The sequence below is a fragment of the Sminthopsis crassicaudata genome, chromosome 6, assembly GCF_048593235.1.
Source record: "Sminthopsis crassicaudata isolate SCR6 chromosome 6, ASM4859323v1, whole genome shotgun sequence".
Classification (NCBI taxonomy): Eukaryota; Metazoa; Chordata; class Mammalia; order Dasyuromorphia; family Dasyuridae; genus Sminthopsis; species Sminthopsis crassicaudata.
In genome coordinates this window covers 9474822-9502426 of record NC_133622.1, presented here as the reverse complement: position 1 = coordinate 9502426, position 27605 = coordinate 9474822, and the positions used below count along the sequence as shown (strand labels likewise).

The 27605-nt window shown below is 44.3% G+C and overlaps 1 protein-coding gene and 1 long non-coding RNA gene across 2 annotated transcripts; one reads left to right on the top strand and one right to left on the bottom strand.

Annotated features, from left to right (window-relative positions):
- The first annotated feature begins 324 nt into the window (after window positions 1-324).
- LOC141546407 (uncharacterized) lies at window positions 325-2745 on the top strand. Its single transcript, XR_012483296.1, has 2 exons — window positions 325-641; window positions 909-2745. It is a non-coding gene; the product is annotated as an uncharacterized LOC141546407 (long non-coding RNA).
- On the bottom strand, window positions 1762-24193 carry LAP3 (leucine aminopeptidase 3). Its single transcript, XM_074274195.1, has 13 exons — window positions 24022-24193; window positions 22750-22865; window positions 20263-20317; window positions 18704-18809; window positions 17400-17559; window positions 16216-16380; window positions 14325-14483; window positions 11601-11725; window positions 9796-9884; window positions 8366-8468; window positions 5181-5260; window positions 3110-3219; window positions 1762-2309 (listed from the first exon to the last, which is right to left on the bottom strand). The coding sequence occupies exons 1-13, from the start codon at window positions 24136-24138 to the stop codon at window positions 2117-2119; spliced, it is 1578 nt and encodes a 525-aa protein (XP_074130296.1). The 5' UTR covers window positions 24139-24193; the 3' UTR covers window positions 1762-2116.
- Between the last annotated feature and the right edge of the window lie 3412 nt (window positions 24194-27605).

The window sequence follows — 27605 nt, the reverse complement described above, 5'->3', positions numbered from 1 at the left end:
GATTGGCTGGAAGGGAGAGTCAAGTAAAGGAAAAACCATAGGCGGGAGGTGGGGCTCGGGGGAGGGGCCAGAGCCTGGCTCCGGCCTCTGATTGGTCTCGGCCACTGAGTCTTTTCCCTTCAGCCCGTGTTTATCCCTAATTCAGAAGAAAACTAAAGTAGGATAAAAACTAAAGTTGTCCCGATATTTTCTGTTTCTTACATGCCCAGCATTCTACCTCTTCCTCCGGAACATTTTTTAGAGGAAAAACCAGCGGCCCCCCAAAGTCCAAAACTCGTGGGAAATGAGGGCGGCGGGGGCGGGGCGGGGGAGGGCTTCCACGTGTCTCCTGAGAGGCTGCCCGATTCATTCCTTTTTCACTTATTTATTCACCTAATTAACAGATATTTGCAGTTTAGCTTCCAAAGACCCACGCGGCTTCAAAGGATCCAGGGAGTGAGGCCGCAGACACCGCCCTCCCCCATTCAAATTCAACGCGCTTGCGGGCCTGACGTCACCTCCCTGACGTCATGGTCCTCTCAGAAGGAAAGAGACGAACGACGTCATCTCGCACTACTTCCTCTCCACAATCCCTTTCCACAGAATTGGGGAAAGCGCACTCCCCGGACTTGGCGTCTTGCCTCCCCCCGCCTGGTTATCAAGTAAGCTGCCCCAGCACCCCCTTTTACCTCGAGGTCCCCTCCGGTGGCCACAGCCTTCCCTCCCAAAGGCCTTGCCCGCATTCCCCTGCGTCCGTACTCCCCCAGGACTGGAAGGGCGGGCAGGGCCTGCCGCTTCTCCCGCGGCTGTGGCACCGGCCTCGCGCCCAAAGGCGCACGCTTTAGCGGGCGTAGCCTGCCCCCCCCCCCAACCATACTGCACTGTTCTTTCTAGCGCCACCCCCCAAATAGGTATTTTCTGGTTCTTAGGTCATTAAAGGCGGGAGAGCCGTAGAGGAGGGAAGGGTCTCCTGTGAAGCGCCGGGGGCTCCGCCTGCCGTTCCCCGAAGCTCTCCACAAATCTCGGCCTCCCTCTGCCCTTTACCCGGAGCCCTAAATAAATGCCTGCTGAGTAAGAGGCGCACAATTCCGCCAGCTTCCCGGGAGAAGCTAAGCCTGCTTTTAATGCGTCTGAGATGGACAAAAAAGCTGTCTGAGACAGGGGGGGCAGGGCTCGAGTTGTGTTGCTGCGGGCAGGGCGCCCCCTCCCCCCCAGGCTGAGCGCGGCCCGGACCCTCCAGACTGTTCCTTCAGCTCTGAGGCCTGGCCTGGGAGCGGGCGCAGTCTAGACGCTATCAGAAGACGCCGCCAGTGACACCGGTACTGAACAGCTCCCCAGAGACAAGCGGGGCCCCACCCGGTCCATTCTGCGCTCTGGGGAGCTCGCACTGAGCCCAGCGGCCCCCGAGTCAGAGCTGTGGGAGCCGTGGGGCTCTCACGCTTCCTCTTGGTTTGCCCAGTCAGCCAGGCGAAGCGGCAGCGGCTCTGGGCCCAGCCCGCTCTCACACTGTCTCCCATAAACTTCTGCACCGGCGGCTGCAAAGCTGCGCGCAAGGCCCGGAGTGGGGGAGAAGAGCCTCCAAGGGCCCGTCTTCGCCACTTGGGACAAATCCCCGCCTACTCCTGGCCCAGGAACTTAACTTTATGTGGGGCCACCTTAATACCCAGCAAGTGATGCCCACCTTTATCGGAATCACGCTGAAGCCCCAGCGGGCCGGCAAATGGCAAAGGAATCGCTGGATTCTGAGCCTAACGCGCAAAAATAAACCACAGCCACCCCAGAAAGCGTACAAAGGTGAGTTTATTGCTTAAGAACACTGCATAGTCATTTGTTCATGGTTTCTTGTAGCAAATCTAAAATAATCAGCATTTTCTCTCTTAATTCAGTAAATTGAAAAGAAATCAATTTTTTAAACCACCAACCTTCATTTATAAACATCTTTAAAAATCTGTTGTCAAGTAGGTCTTATGAAAAATCTACCCTTCATCATTGCGTCTTTGTAGAAAGTGAATGGCTATATTCGCGATCCTAGGCAACTGTTTTTCATTTTATTTCAGCTTTAGGAAGCCGTCATTAAAACATGGTTTTAACCGAACTATCCAATTGAAGAAGCAATAACAGAAGGTTCGGATGCACTTCACTGGGAAATGTCTTTACTCATCCGAACTAGGAACTCGGTCAGGGTCCTTGTGGGCCTCCCCGACATCCCCTTCTTCAGATAGGGAACCTCATCCTTATTTGTCATCACTCCGGCTATATCCAAATGAGCCCATTTAGAGTGGGTGACAAATTCCTTCAGAAATGCCGCAGCTGTGCAAGCTCCCCCAGATCTGGAAAAAAATCACAATTTTAAGCTTAGGAAATTATATCAGCGCTTTCAAAATGCACACGTGACTACTCTTATCAATGCACACGCCAAACTCCCTGTGGCTTAATAGACGGTTCTTCATGAGCCACTGTGGTCGAAAGCAGAGTCATTTGGTGACCAATGTTCAGAATTTATCAGACTGGACTCCAAAGCGCAGGCCTGTCCATACTTTAAGCCTTTATAGCTTGAACCTGGCAGTTTATTTTATACCTTTAAGAACCCAGGGAATCTACCAGACTAGAAAAGAACTTGGGTAAGAAAATTATTTTATCACAAAGAATTATAATGTTTGTGGAGACAATTTTTCTGGAAAAGAACTCTGCCTCCATGTTTGTATGTGTTTGTATGTGCGCATATAATTTTTATGCCAATGTGACTAAATTTAAAAACAAAATCCAGCTTAAGAGGTCATAGAGAAATCATTTTTACAATATTCATTTTAAATTATTGCAGCAGAGCCTTTCCCTGCCATGGAAAAGCTCTTTATCCTTCTTCCTTTCCCGACACACCCACCCACAGACGGACACACACACACACACACACACGCACACTTTACCACCATATTCAAACTAGTCAGGGCCAGTTGAGCCCAAAGTAGTAAATTAAAAGGGAAGACTTTTGCAGCACACTCCGACCCTCAGACCTCCTTACTGGCTGTGGTGTCCAAAGCACAACTGCTGACCCCAGAGAGAAAAAGGCACGACATGTTTCTGTTAGCAACGCGCGGTGCCATCACTGGCCGAGTTTCGGCCAGCTCCTTACCTGTATTTCCCGATGTTATTCAGATCGGCCAGCTGACAGTCCACAACTTGTTTTGTATAATGTTCGAAGAGAGGCATCCTCCACATGCGGTCCCCTGTCTCAGTGCTTGCCTGTGGAAGAAAAAGTCCGAGCTCCCTTAAACCTCTAATAAGAATATCCCCGATAAGAATATGAATTACTCAAAGGGAAATGTTATTTTCCACATTAACATTCAGCACTGACGCTGCCCATGGTTCTCTTTCTTTGAGGCAGAAAAGGTTAGATTGGCTTTCTGGCAGGTAACACTGTAAAGGATGACATCGTCTTCTACAAAATGGCCCTTGGAGACCGTCAAAACAAAACCTGTTGTTCATTTGGTATAAACTATCTATTTTTAAAAGTCTGTATATTTGTGTTTTAAAAACACAAATCAGAATTCTGGAAGCCCAATCCCCGAGAAGTATGAAGGCTTAGCAAAGAACCTGGAAACCTCAGCTAGGAAATGCCCCACGTTTCACAGAGCTCAGAACCAAGCAGTTTATAGACGAGCTGAAAGCATTTCAGGGAGGACAAAAAATATTGCCAGATGGCCCTGAAGGGTGCAAGGGCTCTGAATGTGGAAGGACCGGGGCCCACTTGGTCTGTCAGAAGGAAGCGTTAGACCAACAGCACTCAGGGAGTCGGGGCCTTAACCAGAGCCAATGCACTTTTGGGGAGAGGGAAATCTGGACTTGTGTCTCAGTGTGGAAGCTCCCTTCGCTGTTACAGATGAGCGACTTGTCTGTGGCTGCCCAGGGTGCTCATACGGATCAGAGGCTCCTTGGTAACATATTTAACAAATGGGTCACAGAGCATGGGGTCGCTGATCTGGATTGGAGGTGATCTCATCCAAATCCTGCCTGTACCCCCAATCCCACAGACACTGGCTCACTCTCGCCATGCTGGCTCCCAGCGCCTCATGAAGGAGGGAGTCCCAAAGCTAAGGACCTATCCCAGCTACAGCAGTTCCGAGCCTGCTCTTTGCTCTCAACTGGCTCGGAACGGGTTCTGGCAGGGTGCCGCTGTGCACCTCCCCAGCACACAAAGCCTGCATGCGCTCTCCTCCCACCCAAGGCTCAGCCTGTATGGAGGGGACTGGTTCTCAGCAAGGGAAACTGCACCAAAGGAACTTTGGCCTGAGCACCAAGTGTCCGTCTGGCATCTGAAACACACGCTAGCCAAGATGGCTCCTTGAGCAACTGAAACCTGATTCGGCTGGACGATGGGGGACCGAGGTCAGAGGCCAATGACTTTGCTCAGTCATGATGGGGCATCCCTGGCGATTAATCCCTTTGTCAGCAGACAGGCCACCAGTAGGCTGAGGAATACACCTCCATTCCATAACTCTTGTGTCTAATGATCCTATTTCATTATGAACAAAATAACATATTCCTTATTAGCCTTAGGCCACATCTCCTTAACCGACATGGTCTAAAGGCAAGAGGAAAGAAAGGCAAAGGCGTTTTCTTCCCATTTTGTCCATATGGGCACCCTGCTGATGCAGATCACAAACCCTCTGAGTTTAACTCCAGCATGTGATCTCAGGCAAGTCACTTAACCACTCCTGTCTGCCTCAGTTTCCTTATCTGTGAAATGGGAATAATAATCACAGCTATCTTCCAGGGTTGTTGAAAGAATCAAACGAGAAATTTGTAGAGTACTATATAACTGCCAGCTATGGTTATTTGTAGTACATTGTATAGTGAGTCCCTTATTTAAAAGCAGAAAGTCACTAATCTAGTAATGACCCCCTGCAGAGCTGGGCAGGCTGATGCTTCCAGTGTAGACGTACCACCCACATCCAGCCTGGCAGAATCTGCCACCTTCCATTTCACTTGCCCAGCAACACTTAGGAAAATGAAGGCTCCAGGCATTAGAAAACTATTAATGGTTTTCTCTCTTTTGTCCATTAAAAGTCATTTAATTTAGTCTATTAGGATAAGTTTCCAACTTAAGGAGCCAGAGTCTCACTCTGTGCCTTAAAAGAATGCATTTCAATCGATACTCTGCAGATTAATGTTTAGATCATAAATCTTAGCCCACGTCACCCTACCTCAAAGAGCTTAGTCCACAGCCAGGACGAATTGGTAAACACTCCAGTGGCAGCCGACCCCAAAGCTATGTCCATGGCACCTGCAAAAGAGAACCCCAACATTTTAAATAATATGTTTTATTTAATTTTTAAATTAATCTAAAACAATTCCTCCACTACTGGTCACAAGCAAAACAAACTAATGGATTCTGAAGGAGGTGGAGGGTATAGGAGAAGAAAAGAAAACTCAATTTGAATCTGATGAAGTCCTTTAGTCGGCTTCTCAGACAACTGGGGAACTGCTGAAAAAACACCAGTACATAAACACAGTGGGAAAATTACTGCCCCATAAGAAAAGTTCAGCATTGAGGTACTGAAGTGAATAGAGCCAGGGAATGATTTATGCACGGAGAGCAGAACCGTAAAGAACTTGGGAAGCTTTCATTCGGACAGATACAACTGCCAGCTGGCTGCAGAGGACTGGGAGGAAGGAAGGTGAGAGGGACACTGCAGAAAGAGCGCCGTGCTTGGGAAGGGGCTACTATGTGAATTTAGCTTTACTTGACTATGCTTATTTGTCTTAGCATTCCTTCCTTTCTGTTTTCAATGGATAAGGGTCATTAAAACTTCTAAAAGCACAAAAGACAAGAGAATCAAGTTCAGAAGGAAGCATAGACAAACCAGACAGTTTTAGAAGTACTCTAGAATTTATTATATTTTTAAAAGCTGGCAGTATAAAAATCCTGCTTGTTTTTTTTTTTTCTTTTGGTTTTCTGATATGTATATGAAAATGCTTTTTTTGGTTTTTAAATTCAGAATTTAAAAATTAAAATTAAAAAAAATTTTAGAAAACCATTTTACTGACACATAACTGAACCACATTCCTAGTTTTTTGTGCCAGTTAAAGAACTATATTATGTAATTGTAGAAGTTTCTATTATATTTCATTATCAGATGTGTATTCAGGCTACAAAAACCTCTAAGAAACTATAGAAGTCTAGTAAGTCACATGTAAAAAAAAAAGACACAATATTTTAATCTGTTACTGGCAGTAACAATAAAATATATAGATTCACTTTTTCTGCCTGATACATAATAAGCACTTCATAAATAAGTAAATGCTTATTAACTTTCTGACACTTGTGTTAGCCTTTTGTTATTTATTGCCTTATCAAATTCCTAGAGGAAAGGAGAAGAAATTACTTTATACCTGGCATTTTAGAAGGAGCGACTTTATTAGTAATACCAGCCTTCACAGTGTCTAGTACTTTAGAGTTTACAAAGAACCCATTATTCTCATGGGGCTCTCGAAGCCATTCTGTAAAGTAAATGGGGCAGAGGGGTATTCCCTCCATTTTAGAAATGAACAACAAACTCAGCGGTATTAAAGGACTTGACCAATGTCCTTAGTGACCCTCAAGAACTCACACTCACATTTCTGACTTCGTCACCTACATCACACACTGCAGTCATCAGTGAGTTATGGGAACCCTTTATAGGAAAATTAGGTCAAGAAAAATCCAAAGCCTTTCTCTTAGTGATGTGCCCACTGTTACCTAATGACAACAAATTGTAGATATTTACGTCATATTCATGTAGAATCACAGTGGCTAGCAGTCAGCGCCCAATTTTTAAACTGCATAAATTCTGAACGGTTTTGAGTAACAAATGTTAGGTTAGCCAGTTTCTAGCTCCTTTTCCATTTTCATGGAAAAATCCAGAGTTAATTATAATGGTTCAAAAATATCTTGGCAATATTGATCAACTTTTTACCAGAGTTTAACAAATGAACTTTTACATGTGCTATCATTTATCCTCAAAATATTTTTTGAGGTAGATAACAGATATCGTTATCCCTATCTTAACTGTCAAGACAAAATAAGATAGAATCAAACTTGAAAAGCAAATGGATTAGGATCTTAAGGTCTCACTCCTAAAACACGATTTCTTTAAAAGGGAAAAATATGTACAAGTTGATATATGCTAAAGTTGCTCATATAGTATATTTAGATTTTTGTATGGACTACAGGTAAGGGAAAATGTGTGATTTATATTCAAATATAACTCATAGGAACCAGAAGACAGCATCTTCAGTGCCCTGCATCAAATTAACTAATCTGAGGGCTAAAAGTAATGGAGCATTATCATCAATAAATACTTAATCAGAACCTGCAGGAGGCAAAGCACTCAAGGGCCTACCTCAAACAGGAGTCATTATTTTATTTCCAATTATAAAGGTGGCAGACAAATCTGACTCATGTTAAAATGAAGTTGTCAGGGATGGTAATTATTAGGATTAATGCATATCAAACATCTGATAGATTAAAAAAAATCAAAGATTAAGTAATGTGACATTAAGGTTGCGTAATACTGGTGTTATAGAACTCTCACCTACCATTAATTGAAAGGATGCTTGTTAAATAAGAGTAAATATAATCTTAAAGCTTTTATGACAAGCCATTAATACAAATCTGCCACGTTACACTGGGTTTTAGTAACCTCAGTTGCCTCTCCATACTCTTCCTAAGTCCTAGAATGAGGTGACGAATCAAACTGAAACTCGTCAGTGTGGCTCATGCTCCTCCTTTTTCCTCTTTTGAAAATAACAAAGCAAAACAAAGGCTCTCTTCTAGTTTCTGTTTCCTGGAATATGATGTCCAAGTTCAAGAAACCAAATGGTGAGAATTAACAAATCTGCTCCCTAATCTGGAGGTGAGAATTAATGCCCAGCCATGGAAACTGTGTATGTTCTATCTACAAGCTTCTCGACACTAGCCTGTCAGTTAGATAATATGTTAAATATCCCCCTTTTTATAGATGGGTCTCAAAGAGTAATTTTCCATGGTCACTCTCAGCTTGAAAAGCAAAATGTAGGGAATGAATCTAGATTTTAGTCTCCAAATCTGAGCCTCTGAACTTCTGATAAATACATTACCTCTCTCCTTTTTGGGCAGTCCTTACTGAACAACATCTGTGGGTGCCATTTTCCAAATAACATGCCAGATGGCACTTTAGAGTATGTTTGTGTTCTGACCCTAGAGACTAAAAACTTAAAAACACACTGATATTTAAAAATATATAAATATTTTAAAATTATTATTTTGCTGAAAAACCTGCAAACAAGTGCTAAGTTCTCTTTTGTAAAATCTTCTAAGCATTAAACAATATAGCAAATAAATTCTTCAGGAAAAGAAAAATTGTGTTACCTGTCAATGTTGCAGCATTTATTATAACCTTTGGATTAAACGTGTGTGCATAGCAGAGAGCATCTGCCAATATGAGCCTTCCCTCTGCATCTGTATTATCAACCTTGGGATAAAAGATAAGCAAAAATTAAGATTCAATTCAACAAACATTTATTAAGCACTTACTGTGTGTAGAGCACCATGCCTGGTGCTGCAGGGATAAAAGTCTATGCCCTGAGTGTATGGCATTGTGGGGCACTGAGACTCAAGAGCTCACAACCACCACATAGAGGGTCCTTAGGGAACCGCTAGTTTAATGCCAGACAAGTAGACTAACTTGCTGGAGTCACAGAGTGAAGGGACAGGATTCAGGGTTCTTTAAACCAAACCACTTTTCCTCACGTTTATATGTAACCAATTAGAACTGCTGGCTGTCACAATAGCCGTGCTTGACAAGATGCTCTCCTAGACCAGCTGACCCGGACATCGTCGGGATCTGGATTATTCACGAGGCACTGAGATCATAAAGGGTCTCAACACCACTGTCCCCCTTAAAGGCTGCTGGCTAAGGGTTTTTTTGGAAACAGAATGAATGTGAGAGATCTATCAAAATCAAAAATGTCACGTCACAGCAGTGTCATAAGGACAAAAGTTGGAGGCCCAGCCTCCCTGCTCACAATAAAAACCCCTTAAAAACAATCCATTTCAGCTTTTTTCCTTTTCTTGGGAGTGGGAAGCCGAGCACAGCCAACAGCCAGCCTGCAGGAATGGGATTGTATTACTGAAGATAAAGCTTAACTCGGAGCAGGTTCTCCTTGGGCACAGTCCAAGATCATTGAAAATGAATGCCAATTTATCGAATTCCACAGGAATTCACTCAGACGCAGTACATTAGGGGCTCCAAAGCACTTCTCTTACAAGCATGTGAGGCATGCGGCACACACAGTATCACCCTCCTCATGAGACCGAGAAAGCCGGGACAGGAAACTTGGTCAGCACAGGCATCCGGCTACAGCATTCCTGCCAGAGTCTGAGCCCCTCTGCCCGCCCCCGGCCCAGCCTCCATGGCTCAGGCTCTTTCCAGCAAAGGCTCACTAAACCATGGGGGGGGGAAGGGTTAGGAAGAGACGAGATGAGGGAGAATTCTGATTCAAAAAAGCAGCCATGAGAGGCAGCTAGGTGGCGCAGTGGATAGAGCACCAGCCTTGAATTCAGATGGAACGGAGTTCAAATTTGGCCTCAGACACTTAACACCTCCTAGCTGTGTGACCCTGGGCAAGTCACTTAACCTCAGCCTCAAAAAACAAAACAAAACAAAACAAAACAAAAAAAAAAACCAGCCATGGCCCAGACTTGCAGCATATTTTATGTTCTTCCAAAGCACTTTCCCACCCCTGGATAGTTCATCCATCGACCACAGAGTATGGGATACAGCAAATGCATATAAATACCTGTATCGTTTTCCCATTCTTGGCCTTCACAACGTCTCCTGGTTTGTTAGCCTTCCCACTGGGCATATTTTCACAAAGTGGAGCTAAGCCTGGGGGAGGAGGGGAGAGATCAAACACAAATACAATGAGCACATGGCTAACACCATAAGGACCCAGAGCTGTGGACAGAACGACTCAAGCAAGTCTCCCAGAGGAGGGGGGTCAGGCCATAGGACAGTCCTGCCTCTCCTGGGCCTGTGGCAGACAGTTCTACCTTAAGAAAAGCTCCAGGGTGGATCTGGAAAGCTCAGGACGCTCTGTGTTCTCCCAAAAGTAAGCTACCTGCTCTCTAAATCATGTTATTGGTGTAGCGCAACACTATTTTAGGAATGAAAAACTCTGCTTGCCTAGGAAGAAGCTACAGGAACTGGTAGAACTCTTTAAGCCTTTTCTCCAAGCAATGACAGCATTTATTAATCACAGAGTCCGAATTTAATACTGCAGTGGGAGGAGCAACAGGAGTGGGGAAGGAGAGAAGAAAAAATACCAAACAAAGCAGAAATAACAGTTCCTGCATCTGAGAAGCTTCAATATCTCGAGAGAGAGACAACCATTAGCATATATTAAACAAGCAAGAGCATCGTAAAGTAGTTCCCAAAGAAATGTGTGGTCTTAAAATGGCGTGATAGACAATGAACTTAATGCCTTGGATAGGCAGTGATTTCAAAACATGTGGCAGTAGGGTGCAGTGGAGAAGGAATCATGTCTCCTTCATTCTGGGTACTGTCATACTCAGTGCAAAAGTACAGTCCTTCATTCTACATCACAAGGAGCATCAAGAAATTAAATGAAAATTTGGAGAGTATTTGTAGACGCCAAGGATGACACAGAAGATGTTTAGAAGCTCAGAATTCATAATATATATACAGTATCACATAATACATTTTCTTTTAATGATATTATAATTCAGACTTCTTCTCTGGTACAAAGATAAAGCCCCAGAGTTTTATGCAAATATCCCAGATCCCAGTATCCTGTGGCCCTAACCCCCAAGAAGTAAAGGGAGTTTTAAAAATTAGTGAAAATAAAAGAAAAAGAGGAAAATGATGGGGAAAAAAATCAGCAAGTCAATCAATACTAGGAAAAAAGTTTGAAAATCTAGGACACGGAGTGGGAGTACCTTCTTCGCTCTCTTCAAGGTTATGCTTGTTCTTTTGTAATTTTAATTGTTTTGTGGTTGCTTTTATACCATGATAAAAGATGAATTTTTTAATCCAAACAAATAACTTTACATTTATCCCTCCTCATTTTCACTTTACTTGACTTAACCCAACATTGTAGCCCATCAAGATCATTGGAGTTACTACTCATTGCTGTCAGTCATCCCTTCCACCTTACAAATGTGAAAAGCCTGATTTCTAGGACTTCATCCAATGCACGGATAAACAAGGACCAAAGATAGACAGGGCTACTCTGTACTTGAAAAATTCTTCCATCTTGGGTCCATATCATCTCTACTATTTGCTACTGCTGTAATTTAGGGCAAATTACTTTGCCTTTCTAAGGCTGCATTTCTTTATAAAAAGAGGGTGCTGGACTGGATGGCTTCCATCACCTTCCCAGCTCCAGAGCCATACTCTTACCCTTACTGTCAATTTTTATCGTGCTTCAATGAGCTCCCTGAAAATCTATGTAGTTGCCAAATCAGCAACGGAACCTTCCGCCATTTTTCACTTGTTTATGTGACAAGCACGATCCACACAATTTCTCTAAGAAAAGCAGATATTTACAGATGTTCCTGTTCCTTTTCCCCGCTCTCAACTCACCGATAAGATTAAGGGGTAACTTGAGCCTTGCTGCTGTGATGATGGTTGAACATATGGTTGCGGCCCCTCCCATGTCAGCTCTCATGAGATCCATGTTTGCAGAAGGTTTGATTGAGATACCACCACTGGTGAAACAGAGAATAACAATCAGGAGAAATCTGGTCTCGATTGTGGGCAGATATGCCCGATGAGGTTACCTACTGTCTTGAAACCTCGCAGAAAACAGCTCACAAAAATAGTCTAGAAGCTTAAAAGACATTTAAATTCTTCTAATTTTGTCACGATCAACACATAACACTCTGAAAAGCAACAAGACTATTTAAAAAACAACCCTAGTACGAGGGAACGGTAAATCAGACAACGACTACTGACTATCGTAACAAATTTTGTTGTCAAATAGCTATTTCCATCAGGGAATTCAAATCAATTTTTATTATTGTCTCCTTATTCCCTCCATGTTAGCTATTTTTTGTCTTTTATCTCCTTAACTCTATTGACTATTTCACTTGGTGATCTCCTCAGCTGCCCTAGATTCAAGGGTGCTCTCCATATCCCCAGTTACCCACAGACATCTCAAAATGGATGTCCCATAGACTTCTTTAATTCAATGTCTAAAACTGAACTAGTTACCTTTTCTCCCCCAAATCCTTCCCACCCTCCTCCCACTCACCCAGGCTCACATCTGAGGGGCAATTCTTAACTCCTTACACCTTGTCCCTCATATTCCCTCTCGCTCTAGTTCTGTTGGCTTTACCTTTGTAACCTCCCCCAAATATGTTCCCTTCTCCCCTCCGGTGCTGCCACCGTGCTGGCACAAGCCCCTCAAGCTTGGCCTTTTGTAGCAGCCTCCGGGGGGCCTCCTCACTCCAGCCCAGCCTCCACTCTGCTGTCAGCCTGACCAGCCTGATCTCCCCCATTCCATAAACTCCCCAATCCAAGATCCCTTCCTAAGCGTTCCTCCTACCTTCCCAATCCACCCTTTACTCCCCACCACACACTTGATTACAACATGTCACCTAAGGACTTCCTTGCTGTTCCTGAAACAAGACCCTCTAGCTCTTGGCTCTGGATTTTCACCGGCTTCTTGCCTTGCCTGGAGTTCTCCCCCTCCTCAGTTCTGTCTCCTGGCCTCCTTCAAAGCCGTTAAAATACCACTGTCCACTGAGGGTCTCCGAATTGCAGCGTACATCTCGTCTGTATGCAACGGTTTGCAGTTTGTCTCCCCATCAGACTACTGGCTCAAGGGAAGGAACTACATTTTGTCTTTTTTGGTATCCCTACAGGCTTAGTACAGGCCCCAGAACACAGCAGGTACTAAATAAATGCTTATGTGAGTTAATGTTCTAAACAGGTGATCTCATCACATATTTACAAAAGCAGTCCAGTTATCCTGCCAAGAATGAGGTCACGCCGCCTTAAAATTGTGCGCAGAAGCTTCACGTGGGAAAAAGACACGGGAGAATTCACCTTGCTATCCCTGTTAACTGAACATCATGCTCTCGGGCTTAATCAGCCTTAGCGCCCATGCACTGGGGAGGCTTTGACTACCGATCAAACCGGTTTTCTGTATTTTTACCAGCTGACACCCCTTAGAAAGGTGGTTCATTAGCCAAAGATCCTCAAAACAGACAGCTCCGAATGGAGAGCAGGCTCTCAAAAATCAGCTCTTGCAAACAAAATCCCCAAATGCTCCTGATGGAAAACAAAAGTCAGAGCCATCTGCATGGCTCCTGTCTTCTTACTCTACTCTAAGCTCCCAGAAGGGGAGGAGTCACATTTGATCTAAAAGTCACCATCCTCCCCTTCAGTGACTGCCCATGATTTGTCACAGCAAGCTTTGTTTATTGAGTGAAGAAATGCCCAAATTGAGAAAGCATCTGCTAAAACTTGTGTGACTACATGAACTTGCATTTTTAAAGGATTACAGGTGGAAAGAGGGTCCCAGAATCACAAATAAATGAGTGCCTGGGAAAACCAAAGGCTAATGTCAAAAAGTGTGGAATCTTGAATTAGCTGAATCTTGAGAACACTGCTAAGAAGAACAGAAAGAGCACTCAGCTATATTCAGAGCAAAGGACAATGCCCATTCTTTAGGTTGGAAACAGATCAAAGAAATCAGATGAACTTCTATTTGACTTCTGGTGAATTAATCAAGAACAATCTATAAACTGTAAAGTGTGAAAACCAAACATGGTGAAGACTAATAAAGCCCAGAATGGCAAGAGAGTATAGCTAGCTACGTAGCCATCTTAAGTGTGGCTCAGGCTCTTCTTGGAATTTTGACATTGATCTACAGAAAAATTCTAGAATGAATGAGTGAGCCATAAAAACCAGAAGCGATTAATAATAACCGGTATGAATTCATCAAACATAAGTCTTGCCAAACTGACTTTCCAAAAAAAATTTTTTTTGACAGTCACTAAATTAGCAGGTGGATCAGAAGAACGCTCTACTCACAGCACATTCACTTTCCTTTTAGGAAAAAAATCAAGAAAAGGAGATTGCTAGAAAACTTACAACTTTTTAAATAAACTTGCCCCCAAAGTCTGACGAATCAATGTCCACACCATTCCGGTATATCACTGTGACCTGTTCTTGACTTTGTCTTATTCAAAATTTTTATGGAGCTGCATTGGAAAAAGTCCAGAACTCTCCCACACCAATGAAATCACAACCTACAAAGCCTGGACTTTGTTCACTCTTCCACAATGGCTATAAACTCACCTGTCAAAGGTGATCCCTTTGCCAACAAACACATAGGGTGAGTCATCGGCATTCGGACTGCCTCGATAGTGGATTTCCAAGAAGACTGGGGGTTCATCGGACCCTTTTGCCACACTTAGGAAGGCTCCCATTGCTTGTTCCTCAATCCAAGATTTGGTCCTAGAAAAAGGAAGTACAGCAAAGAAGAAAATCAGAATAAATGTACTTTTATTATTTTATTTCAGATGTTTAAAAATCTCAATACATAAAGGTACTTACTGCCTAGACTTTAAGTAACAGTACTTAAGAGATAAATTAAATTTTTAGATAGTGGTTTCTCAAATCTCTATGATTAACTTTAACTTAGGAAATAAATGCATCTGTTCCCATAGCTTCCCATACTAAAACATGGGGGCTAAAGGAACAACTTCCTAAATCCTAAAATCCCTAGATCTTGTAACTATCATCTATGTATACAGACTTAGCTAAACAGCAATAACGATTGATCATCACAAATCCCTTTCTGCAGTATAGAAATTTCTGTTCATTTCTGGTTCCAAGCCAGAAAAGTTAGACACGTATGTCAGTAATTCCTATAGCTCAAGAAATATTCCTTCCATTTACTCCACCTTCCCTGGCTGAAATATTTTAAAGAAGTAACAAACTGTATTTGATTATTTTATGTGCAAAATTATTAAGCATATATTATTGTCCAATAAAGAAATAACTAATAACCTTTAATTTTCAAGAAGAAAATAAAGAAACATGCTCTACATATGTATATGGACATAAATGCATACATAGATAAGACACATAAGGTAAGATTAAAAATCACTAAAAAGGGGATAAGAAAAAAATGTAGGTGTTTTATAGTCAAAAATAGCAATTCAAGAACAAGATAGTTTTTTTTTAAATGTTCTTCCCCTATAGAAGTCTCCCATATAAGCACATGCAAACATTGGGGTAACACCTGTAGAGGACCACAGATAGTAGGGAGAGGGGACTCTGGGTGAGCCCAAAGGGAATCTGCTGACAGTGTCTGGTTGGACTCTCCATCTCCCCTAAGGGCTCCTGGCCTTCCTGAGAAATCAGGGGGCGGTGACAACCTGTATTGTAATTAAAGCAGAATAATACCAGGTGGCAAAGAGTCATCTGCGCACAATAGCAAGTTGTTTATGTGGTCCAGCAAGCCCAGTATATACTTAGTGTATGTGTAGTGTGCTATGGTTATATAAGGGTATTAGGTTATATAAGGCTGAAAAAATTTGGAATAAAAGGACTCCATGTTTGACCATCCACGCAAGTCCCACCTCTTCTAAAACTCAGGACCTGGGCTGGTACTGAGAGAGCTAGTCCAGACACAACAATCACCTGATAAAAAGCCAACTAGTTTCATTTCATGAGAAAACAAGATGTTCTACCTTGAAGTGTTTTTCTGGAATTGAAAAGATTTCTAAGACTAAAGCTCAAAATGTTAATAAGCAGACCGGACACTCTACTGAGTGTTCTGATTTTAGCCTGCAGGTGCACTTCAGCTTTTACAATGGCTGTGTTCCCTGAGAAAGGTATAAATCAAATCCTATCTTTAATATCACAGAGACATTTGCTATAAGAATTGTGACCAACTGCTTTATGTGATGACAAAGGCCTCTTCAAAGCAGATCAGCATGGCACAGGAGGATGTTCCTCCTATCTTTTCAGAGAGGAGGCTGCTGGGAGCAGATCCTGGCCCCAGCCTCCCCAAATCCTCTCTCACTGATTGTTCTCACCAAGCAGTTATGAATTACTAACACAAAAATGGGACCTGCCAAGCCAACTACTACAAGTCTGAGCGACTTTGTGTGATGGGTGCAATTGTGCTGAAAGGTGAAATCCAAGGATTTGCCGCTGCCGCGGAAATGATGGCACATACCTGACATGCACCTGGGCGCTGTCGCTCACACGCCTCAGCTCCTGCTCAATGACTTCAGCAAACCGGGTCGGTGTCATCTTGTTGGCTGGGGTTTCCATCAGGCGTCTGGCTAGGTTCTGCCCTTCGGCAAATACAACTCCCTTCTCCCAGGCTTTGCCATCATCACTAAACAGAATCGGGAAAGCCAGCATTATAAAAAAGACCCTGCTTCAAACTCCAATGACTTAGCAGTTTTACTGGCCCAAATATAGGCTGTCAATGACCATCAGGAAGACCTCTGACAGGAAATCTTCCTAACAGCATCATGACATATAAAAAAAAAAATGTACATTTCTTAGACGTCACGTGCACATGTGTGTATGAAGCACCCATCACAAGCCATAGTCACGTCTTAAACCACATCGGGGGACAAAGTTTGGTCTGTATTCAGACTATATCTTATTTTAAACAAGAGAGGAGCACCAAAAAGAATACTAGAGTGCAGCCAGGGAGCACAGTGGCTACAGCCCAGGACCTGAATTCAAATCTAGCCTTTAGCACTTGACACTCACTAGCTGTGTGTGCCTGAACAGTCACCCAACCCTGACTGCCTCGAAGGAAAAAAAAGAAAGAAAAAATACTGGGTGCTAGATAAACTTCCAATTTGACACAGTAGAGGCAGTGTAGTATAAGAGAAAATACAATGGACTGAAAATCAGGGAACTTTTCCAGTCCTTTCAAAATCTAAATATTTTACAACTTAGTCATGTGAATTTGGGCAAGTCAACTAATTTGTCCCAGGTTTTCTCCTATGAAAATAAGGAGGGGTTGGAGATATCTTTCAGGTCCCTTCCAGCTCTAATATTTCTATATCCCAACAACAATCTCAGCGGGATGCACTGGAAACAGCACCGGACTCCAAATTGAGCTACCCAGGTCCTGTCCTCTTCAAGGCTACAATACCCCTGTGATTTGGAATAAGCTCTTTGCCCTGGGCCTCCCATTCAGAGTCTGAAGGAAGGGAAAAAGCCAGCTGACTTTTGTGCTTCCTTTCAGCTCTGACATCATCATTAAAGAAGGCTCTAGACCTAATGTCAAACTCAAAAATCTCCCAAGTATGGGGTCAGTTATCTCCAAGATTTTTTTTAAACTCTAAAATTGCACTGGCCTTTTAGTCTAGATCACATTTGGTTCTGTCTTATTACCTCCCATAGAGTTGAGCGGAAACCAGTGTCTTCTTTTTTTGCTTTAGCTCATCAAATTCATAGAGCCCAAGCACGGCTCCCTCTGCAGCAGCCTGAGCATCTCCGCAGGGATCCACTTCCACAGAAGTGATTTCCAAGTCCTGAATTTGCCTGCATCCCGCTAAAAGGAAAAAATCACAACGCAGATCATGTTTGAGGGGATAGCTGGGCAGAGCACGGGGGACCCAGAAAAGGAATTTCTACAGCTCTCCAAGGGTCTAGCCAAGTTCCCACATTTCCTCCAAGCTCATTGGAAACATGACACAAAACAATAATGAAGCAAGTGAGTGGAGTCCATTATTAGCGAGGCACTTCATTAAAGACAATCTCTAGGTCACCAAACCTAAGAAATTAAAATAAGGAAGTGATCACTTGACACAAACTTTGACAAATAAGTTTAATGAGCATTTATGATGCAACTGGTGGCCAAGATCAAACACTAAATTTGTCCGGCTTTCCAATCACTTTATGTGGCATTTTGTAACCACAATCTCCTTGCACAACTTCCTTTGAGGCTGAAAAATGTTCACAGCCCCCAAGTGACAGCCAGTTAAAGGGGCTAATATTTATTTGCTTCCAGCTATCATGTGCAAAGAGACAAATACTTTTTCTCCTCTTTGCTTTGACTTGCAAATATGTATAATCTATGTTATTTGCAGGAAAGGAAACAAGGAAGTTGCTTTGTGAAAGAAACAGAACCAATCATATACCAGAATTGTCCCATTTTCCACAAAATGCAATGAAATGGAAAGCACTTGAGACCCGGGGGGCAGGAGATCTAGAGTCCTGATTTGCCGAGACCATGAGTGGCCACTAGTACTGGCATTCCGTTGCTGTTGGAAGGAAAGTGCTTTGTAAACTATTATGTCCCATGTGAGCTGCTCTCATAACAGAAAATCAGAATCCCACTAGGAGTGATTAGTCAATGAATAATTTTTCAATATTCATGATAATGTTAACTTCCCAATTAAGAGCACCTCATAATTTCACAATATCCTTTCTGGTTCATCTGAAACAAGGTTTCCAAAGCTAAGTCCATTAAGATCTCATGGTTCCTTTTTTTTTTTTTTTTTTTTCCCCTGAGGCTGGGGTTAAGGGACTTGCCCAGGGTCACACAGCTAGGAAGTGTCAAGTGTCTGAGATCAGATTTGAACTCTGGTCCTCCTGAATTCAAAGCTGATGCTCTATCCACTGCGCCACCTAGCTGCCCTTCGTGGTTCCTTTTTAAACAAACATGGATTACAAATTTTGAAAAAGATAATAACCTGCAATAGCGGCGCGGATATTTTCTTTGCCTTCGTTCCAGTTTTCCAGTTCATCGATCCCAGACGTCTTTTTGCCCAGGCCAGCTACAACAACACTGGGGAAGTCCTAGGCCAAAAACAACAAACCCAAAACTTTGTTTCTTTACAATCGTCACACTTTTGTTTTAAGAAGCAACATAAACTGACCCAGGTGGATTTGGTGGAACAGTTGGAAAGCAACATCACCATTTTCTAGCACTTGCTTTTGACTGAAACAGGGCCAGCGTCAAAAATAACCCTTCCTCCTCTTGGGCTTCGGGACCTTCGGAAAATGTCTTCTTGTGCCTCTGTTATAAACAGGGCTAATGAAACAGAGCCCAGACTTGGTACCCGGGAGAGACCCCCTGTAAGAAGTTTTCCCATAGCAGCAGGGGACAGTGGAAAGAACTTTGAGGTCATTTCCCAACGGGACAAACGATGAACAATACGAACAAAAGGTTCCTGAAAGATGAGCAAGCCATTAGCTATCAAATGAAAGATTGCTCTGAGTCCTGAATTAGAGAAATACCCAGAAAATTGGCCACAATGGAAACAGTGTTCTAAGGGCTACAGGAAGCCAGACACACCGAGGGCACAGCTGTTCTGGAAAGCAATTTGGAATTGTGCTAAGATATTCACCAAAGTGTCTGGGCCCTTTAACCCACAGAATCCATGGCTTAAGCTTATATGCCAAATGGGTCAAAGCAAAAGGTCCCATGATACACAAAAATACTATATTAGCAAAAAGTAGGGGGCCACTAATCGGGCTAAGGAAATCATTGCTACATCAGTGTAATACAATGGGACCTCACTAGGTTGTAAGAAGTTATGAATAAATTCACAAAAATACCCATTAAAAAGAAAGAAGGCATATGAATAATTCAGAGATGGGAATATGCACAACTATGTAAAGAACAAAGAACAAACAAGCCTATCAGAGCTGTGACTCTGTGAGGTCTACAGGAGGACCAAGCTTGGCCTTGAGGGCTGGGAAGAGCATTCCTCTGACCCTTTACGACAGCCAGGGAGCCTCTCCAGAGCCTCAGGCTTCTTTGCTGAGATAAAGAAGGACTTGAAATAAAAGTACTCTAGGGTCCCTTCTGGCTTTAAATCTTTGATCCTACAACTGCAGATAGAAATAACCCACATATTCTCTGATGCAGTATATGCCAGCTTGCTTTCTTGAACCCACTTTTTTTTTTTCTTTAAAATTTCTATTACCAAGGACAGATCCTTGGATAGGAGAGAGGAAAGAGAGAGATACTGAGAAATAAATTGATGTAAAAAATGAAAGGTTTATAACAAAAATGAGTTAAAACTTAAAAGCAGTAACCTATGAGAAATCAAGAAAGAATGGGATATATTTGAAAGTTAATATGAATTGAATCCTGCTTATTTAACACTACAGAAATATACCATAGAAATCTTCAAAAAGTATATCTCTTCAAATTCATCAGATAGCAAATTTGAGTATTTTGTAATTATAAAGGCCAACATTAATGTGACTTCTTTTCATCAGTATCAGTCTGATTGGTTCCTACCTGATGAAGGCCATAAAATACACGAGTTTTGCCTGCTTTCAGTGGAGGCCCCGATCTAAAAGGAGGAAAAAAAAATTGTTTATAAAAATGACAAATGACCTCAGCTTTTACATCCCTCATCTATCAATTATTTTTTGAAGGTTTTCATTTCTATTTTATATAGAACAGATCCATTTTTCCTCTATTCCTCTATTCGATACAACAATAGACTTCTGCACACAATTTAGACTCTTGAGTCTCACATTTAAAACCCTTTCCAAGTTTCCCAACTTTAAAGGGCCACTCTATGGATGCTTCAGCCCTTCAGCTTTCACTCCTCTAAACCAGTGGTTCTCAAAAGTGTGGCCCAGAGAATCTCCCAATGGTAGGAAACCAAGGCCCAATTAAGTTTGGGAGTTCCCATTCACAGAGGGAAAATAAATGACTGATTAACAGAAGAGAAGATCAGGAGAGATTATTCCAAGGTAGGTAGAACTCACTAGCTATTAAGAATCAAATGGCAGGGGGCAGCTAGGTGGTGCAATGGATAGAGCACCAGCCCTGAATTCAGAAGGACCCAAGTTCAAATCTGGTCTCAGACACTTAACACTTCCTAGCTGTGTGACCCTGGACCCCAGCCTCAGAAAGGGAAAAAAAAAAAAAAGAATCAGATGGCAGAAGCCCTTTCAGAGGTCTACAAATTCAAAATTAGTTTTTATTTCTAATATGGTAAATATCTATAAATACAGCTCACATAAACAGAAACTCTTTGGATAGATTCCTAATAATTTTTAATAGCATAAAGAGCTTCTGTGATTTTTAACAAAATAAATAACCACCCACTAGAACATAATGTTTACTAGGTGGTTTTCTAAGTCACCTCACAGCCTGCAGAGACGCTCAGGAATGGCCCTGTGATTCCCTATTCTATTTGACCACTCTGCCTCACAGGACACTTTTTCTCCTGGCAAACACACCCTACATCATTTCTTTTTTCCCAACATTATCCCCTTTCCTCTCATTCTTCCCACATGAAGTCATAGCCCTAATCTGAAGCCTGGATCAAATACCACCTGGGTCTCTTGACTCCTTTCATTGTCCACAGAAGTCAGAGAGCATTTTGTTCTGTTCCTCTGATGCATTTACTCCATCAAACAATATATCAGTTAGGAGCACTAGATTTATTATTCATCAGCAACTGGTGCTGTGCACCCACACAGAGCTTAAGAAACATTTCCAGTGCCAGCAGGTCCTAGCTCAGTATTTTCTCTGCCCCTCCACCCCAATCCTAACTACAAGGCCTTGAACGCTACAGATGTATGATAAACGCTTAATGAACAAAGTATCCCAACTATAGATCTCAGTGTGGGCCACACTGACCAAGATGAAAGAGAGCCAGATGGACACCTGTTAAGAACCTCTTCACTATGAGGTAGACCTACTCCATGCTTATATCGTCAGTGTTGGACAATGGTGGGAAACCAAGGCCCAATTAAGTTTGGAAGTTCCCATTCACAATGACTAACAGAAGCGAAAACCAGGAGAAATTACTCCAAGGTTGTAGCTATTAAGAATCAGATGGCAGAAGCCCTGAGACCTGTTGCATCATGTTAGGTTAGCTCTGGAACATGTTTTTCAAGGTGATGATGGAAGAAGCCCTCCCAAGAAGTAGAGCTACCAACGTGCCCTAATATAGTAGTTATGGAGGGAGGGGTACAATTATATATTTACTACATCTGACTGGCACTATACCCAACATCAAAATCTACCAGATGAAGGTAGAATAACTCAGATAAATTTTAAAATTACAAGGATCACAGTGGCAGGACCCTTTATTTGGAGTCAAACTCTCTAAGTCTGGGTACCAGTGCTGCCATTTATAAGCTCTGTAACTGCTGCCAAGTTATTTCCTGTACCTGAGTCTCAGTTTCGTCATCTATGTCAATGACTTTTTTCCCCTATATCAAAAGTGCATGAAAAAAGTACTTGTGATAAAGTGTATTATTTGTAAATGGTTTTCATGGTGGTCAGGTTTTTTTTTTTTTTGTTTTTTTTTAAATCTCTGACGTACTATCAATTTATTTCATCCCCCTATGTGGACTTAGGTGCAAAAATATTTAATTTCTCTCCCAAAGCAAAACATAAATGAACCTGGAGCTTTCTATCAGTCTGAAGAGCGAGGGATTCTATCTTTTCCCAGCAGACAGGGAAGAAATGGAAAGGGGAGAAACTTTTCAAACTTTATGGTCTTTTACAGTGTGGCTTCATTTTTTTAATAGCTATAAATTCCCCTCAATGCAGACCTCCTCACATTAAGATGGAAGCACTAAAGCACACAGGACAAAATCACTCTGCCATCACTCTCCTCTGCCCGCCCTTAGTGCAGGAAAACGAAACAATGGTCTAAGTTATGATTTCCTCTAGAAACTCTGAAATTGATTCTCATTTCATCCACACAAATAACTTTCTCCAATCCTGAAGAGAAAGTCTCACTGGAGGAAAACTTACAGGGTCAAAAGTTCTCTAAGCTTTCCAGACACAAGTTGATCGAATTTGTCTCCGGCACTGGTAAACTGAAGAGCATCCTCGTCCTTTTCTTTGGCATAAATGCCTAAAACGAGGCCCTGAAAAAGACGTGGGAGGCAGGACAGAAATGGTTTTACTTTCAAAAGGATTCCACCAGAAGCCAGTTCACTTCAGAACTGAGTGGCCGGCATTTGTTACCCTGCCTTTGGGTAAGACTTTCTTGGTCACACCCATCCCCAGGAAGCGGCTGGAAGTACTTGTCCTTCCCGTGGAATGGGACGGCCAGAATCGGGAGAAAAGGCGCCCCGAGCAGCCGGAGCCTAGAGGAGCGCAACAAAGCCAGGTCCCCCACTCCCGCTACTTTGTTGCTTCCCGGGGGTTACTTTGTTTCTTTGATCTTACCACCAGAATTCTACAAAGGACCGGTTCAGAGCAGAATGGAAACTAGGGCGTCCCAGCCCCTGCTTCCACCCCCCACGCACGCCCCCTTCCCGGGGTCCCAGACTTCGGGTTCTCAGGGCGCAGAGGTCTCTCTCCCGATAACCTGCCGAGTACCGGGCCGGATGGCCATCGCCGCAGGAACAGGGAAAGGGACGGGGGATGGGGAATCAGAGCCCGGGCTCTGCAATCTGGGGCTCCCCGCCTTATCTTGCTGGGTAAGGCAAGTCCGTGGGCCCTTCCTGGTCCCCGCCCCCGTCCTAAGGGACTTGGCCAGGGTCACTCAGGCGGGGCGCGGGTCTCCAGAAAGGTTCCAGAGGCGGCGCCCGACAACAAAGGACCCTGCTGGAAGCCGGCGGGGAGGCTGTGAAAGCGCTCCTGGGGGGCTGTCCCCAACTGTGAAAAGAACAGGCAGGGGCCCGAGGCCCCTTCTCACAGGCCCCCGAAGCTCCGAGGAGCCAGGCCCCCACCGGCCGCCAGGCTCTCTGCCCTGATGCGAGAAGAGGGGGCGGTCTGCCAGGTCCCTTCCGACTGGAGACCCGGCCCGCTCCTTGTGGGCTGAGAAGGATGACCGAAGAATGGGCAGGAGACCCCAACTCTGGCTCCTTCTCGGGGGAGGGGGGCGCGCACGGGCCAGGCTCAGTTTCCCCCGCTGTCAAACCTCGGCCCCAGGTTCCCCGGGGTGCAGGGCACCCGCGCCCCCTTATCGGCAGACAGGATTACATAAGTGGGGGAAGGAGCACATCGGGAGCCGCCCCCCGCCCCAGGCCGGGACCCGGACCCCCGCCGCCCAGACCACGTGGCCCGCGCCCCGACCTTGGTCATGGCTCTGCTCTGGTGGAGGGGGGACGACGCGCAGAAGTCCCGGCACGCGAGCACTTTTCTCCGCACGCTCCCCACGGCGAGTCTCCGCAGTGCCGGAAGAGGCAGCATTTTGTGGGGCCACCGGGAGCCGCCCTCGGGCGGGCGCGTGGGGCACGGGGGAGGGGCGGGAGCGTGGAGCGCCGGGGAGGGGGCGGGACGGAGGGAGCGCCGGGGGAGGAAGGGGCGGGGCGGAGGGGAGGGGGCGGGGCGGAAGCCGCTTGAGGGGGGAGGCGGGGCGGAAGGGGCGCGCGGCTACTGGCTGTGGAGCGCTCCTACTCTCCACCCTTCTCCGGCTCTAGAGAAAAAAAAAGGGGTGCCGGCTCCTGGGGGCCAGGAGGCCCCGCCCTCTCCCCGTGACGATGTTGTGGGCGGAGCCTAGTGCCCTGAGCGGCGCCCGGGGCCGCGCTCAGCTCTCTGCTGGGGCTGGCGGCCGGTTGGGCTCGGCTCGGAGCCGGCCTGGGGTTCTGAGGCCTGGGCGTCCTCGCTCTTTCCCCTGCCCTCTGACGGGGTTCTTGAACCCGGTCCAGAGCCCCCGTCCCTCCCGCTGGTGGTTCTAGATCCCGGGTGTTTGCGGGCCTCTCCGCTCCTCTACCTGTCCTTACCTCCCCGCCCCTCCCCCACCGTGCGGAGAGCTCCGCTTCCTTTGTCTTCCCTGCACTCGGTTCGGGCTCGCACACAGCTGGCGCCTAATGCGTGCCGAGGGACTGTGTCCCAGGAGGCCGCAGCCTGGCCGCGCGGGCTTTCGTCCCCTCCCGAGGTCCTCTGCCTAGGGGTGCTGCGGAGTTTGGGGCTGGGTTGGGGGGGAGGAGAGGGAGTTCTAGCCGGCTGCTGAGGTCACATTTGTCAGGTCCGCGTGTGGCAAAAATGAAACTGCGTTTTGGAGAAGCCGAGCGGGCCTTCCCGGAATCTCGCCCGAGAGAAGAAACGGGCCCTTTTCCCGACTTCCCGGGGCTGCCGAGGAAGGCCCGGGCCATAATAGGCGGAAGTGGGACGGCGCAGCGGGGTCCACGCCCGCGCCCCCGGGACAAAGCAGAATGCAAACAAAACCAAACCCTGAGGTTGGGGCTGGGGACTCTAATCTCGAGAAAACACTCACTCTTATTGCACGGAAGCAGTGCCGTGGGGGGGGGGGCGCTGCGTACCTCCTAAACCCCCCCAGGGAGACGGTCCGGGCCTTACCGACCCCTCCACTTTGCCCCCTGCGGCGTTACTGCTCCCTCCTGTCAGATAGCTGGGGGGGAGGGGCAGACCAGGATGCTCCTGGCCTCCCCTGGGGTTCCGTGGACCAACCTGGGAGGAGTTACTTACTACCTACTAGAACTTAATCCAATTTAGAACTAGATTGGACGTGGAGATGTGTTTAAGATGACTGGGCATTGCTGGCTCTCTTGGGGAGGGGGAGGAGGAGGGAAGGGAAGGATGGAGGAGATTTTGGAGCTCAGATTCTTACAACAATGAGTGTCGAAAACGATATATGTAATGATGGAAAAATAAAACGCTATTAAATTTACAAAACAACGGTTGGACCTTAGTCCTCTTGAGGAAAGTGAGCTTTTGAATGGCTAAAGCCTTGAGTGACTGGTTGGTCACACAACTGGTTAGTGGCAAAGCTCCCAACATCACAGAGCAATGGATTGTAAAATTTCAAGTTGAAAGAACCTTAGATGTGATTCAGTCCAAGCCCTTCATTTTACCAGCAGGAAAACAAGCTTGGATGCCATTCCCAAGGGACGGGGCCTGCGCCAGAATGACAAAGCTGGGGCTTTGGTTTCCTCATCTGGTAAACGAGAAAGGTGGATTATATGATCTTTAAAGGCCCAGTGCTCCTATGGGGTGAATTAAACTGGAAAGACTGGAACTAGACAGGCTGCTGTCTGAAAACCCACCCTGCTAAGAGCAGAGGCTCATCACCACCTGACTTTGAATAATTGCTAATTTTTTTTTTACAACGCAACTTGTAAATTCAAAATGGCTTTTAGTCTTGCGTGCTTCCCTTCTGCCTCCAAGTGAAAATTTAATGAACAGTAATTGTCTTACCAAATCACCAACTTATGGAAGTGAATTATGTCCCTCCATAGTTGTAATCTTGGTTCAAGCAAGTTCAGGTACTTCTTCCTAGGTTTCTCTGAAACTGTCCCTTTTATCGTTTCTCAAGGCACCATACAATTCCATTTATTAATATTTATTCCATTTATATACCATGTTTTGTTTATCCATTTCCTCAACTGCTTTTGGTCCTCTGTCATTACCAAAAGAACTGCTGTAAAGGCTTTTGTATATATGACTCCTTTCCGCCTTTATTTTTCTTTCTCCTTTTTAGATTACTCCTTCCACTCCAACTAAACAACTCTTTAAAAAAGAAAAAGCAAGCCCCAATATCATAAATTTCCACAGTGTATGTGTCCAAAAACATGTTTCATTATGCATATATCACTTTAGTCTTTCATCCTCAATCCTCTAGACTTAGAGTAGATCAGAGTTTTATAGTCTTTCAAAGTTGTTTTCTTTATATTGCTGTTATCATTGTGTAAATTATTCTGGTTCTCTGCCCCTTACTCTGCATTAGCTCATAGAGATCTTTGAAGATTCCTCTGAAATTGGCCATTTCATCATTTTTATGGCCCAATACTATTCCATTATATTCGTATACCACAGTTTGTGTAGCATCTTCTTAGTTTCTGTTTTTTTGACTACTACAAAAAGAGCTGCTATAAACATCTCTTTCTCTGATCTCTTTGGGAACATAAGCTTAGAATTGGTATAGCTAAGTCATAGGGTAATATAAACTTTAGCAACTTGTTGAGCATAGTTCCAAAGTGCTTTCCAGGATCAGGAAAGCAATTCACCACTCTTGCAACAGCTTGTCAATGTGCCTATTTCCCCCTAATCTCTCCAACCTCTGTTGTACTCCACCTTTGTCATCTTTACCATTGTGTTAGGTATAAAATGAAATATGAGACTTACTCTTATTTGTATTTTTCTAATTAGTAATGATTGGTACACCTTTTTTTTTTTTAAACATTTTTCTCAATTAACAAAATCACTAACTTATTCTTTTTACTTTCAAGTCCCTCCTAAATAATTGTATGTTTTGCCTCCCCTTCTCCCTTTTTTCTGCTGTGCCTTATCCTCAGAATTGTCAGTTCCTGGAGGAATAGAAAGGGTAGATGTTGTCTAGGACAACACAAATGGGCCAGTGGCTAGGTTACTGCTAATTCAACAGAGCCGTTTTTTGTGAGAAATCATGTTGCTTATATATCTTAAAACCATATTATTATGAAAGGTATTGTTCTGTGACCATCCCTGGTCTTTGTTTTTTAAGATCTCTCTGAAGCATGTCGTTAGTTTCTAAAGACTCAATCTTATGGAAAATTCACAATGCCCCAGTAATTGTGCCAAGACTTTGTTTTCCCATGATTTTAAGTATACACACACCCTTGATTAATCTTAGCAGGAGGAGAATATCCCGGGTACCAAATTGTCTAGCTTCCTGGGAGTTCTCCACAGGCAGACGTTCATGGCATCCTTGATGGTGT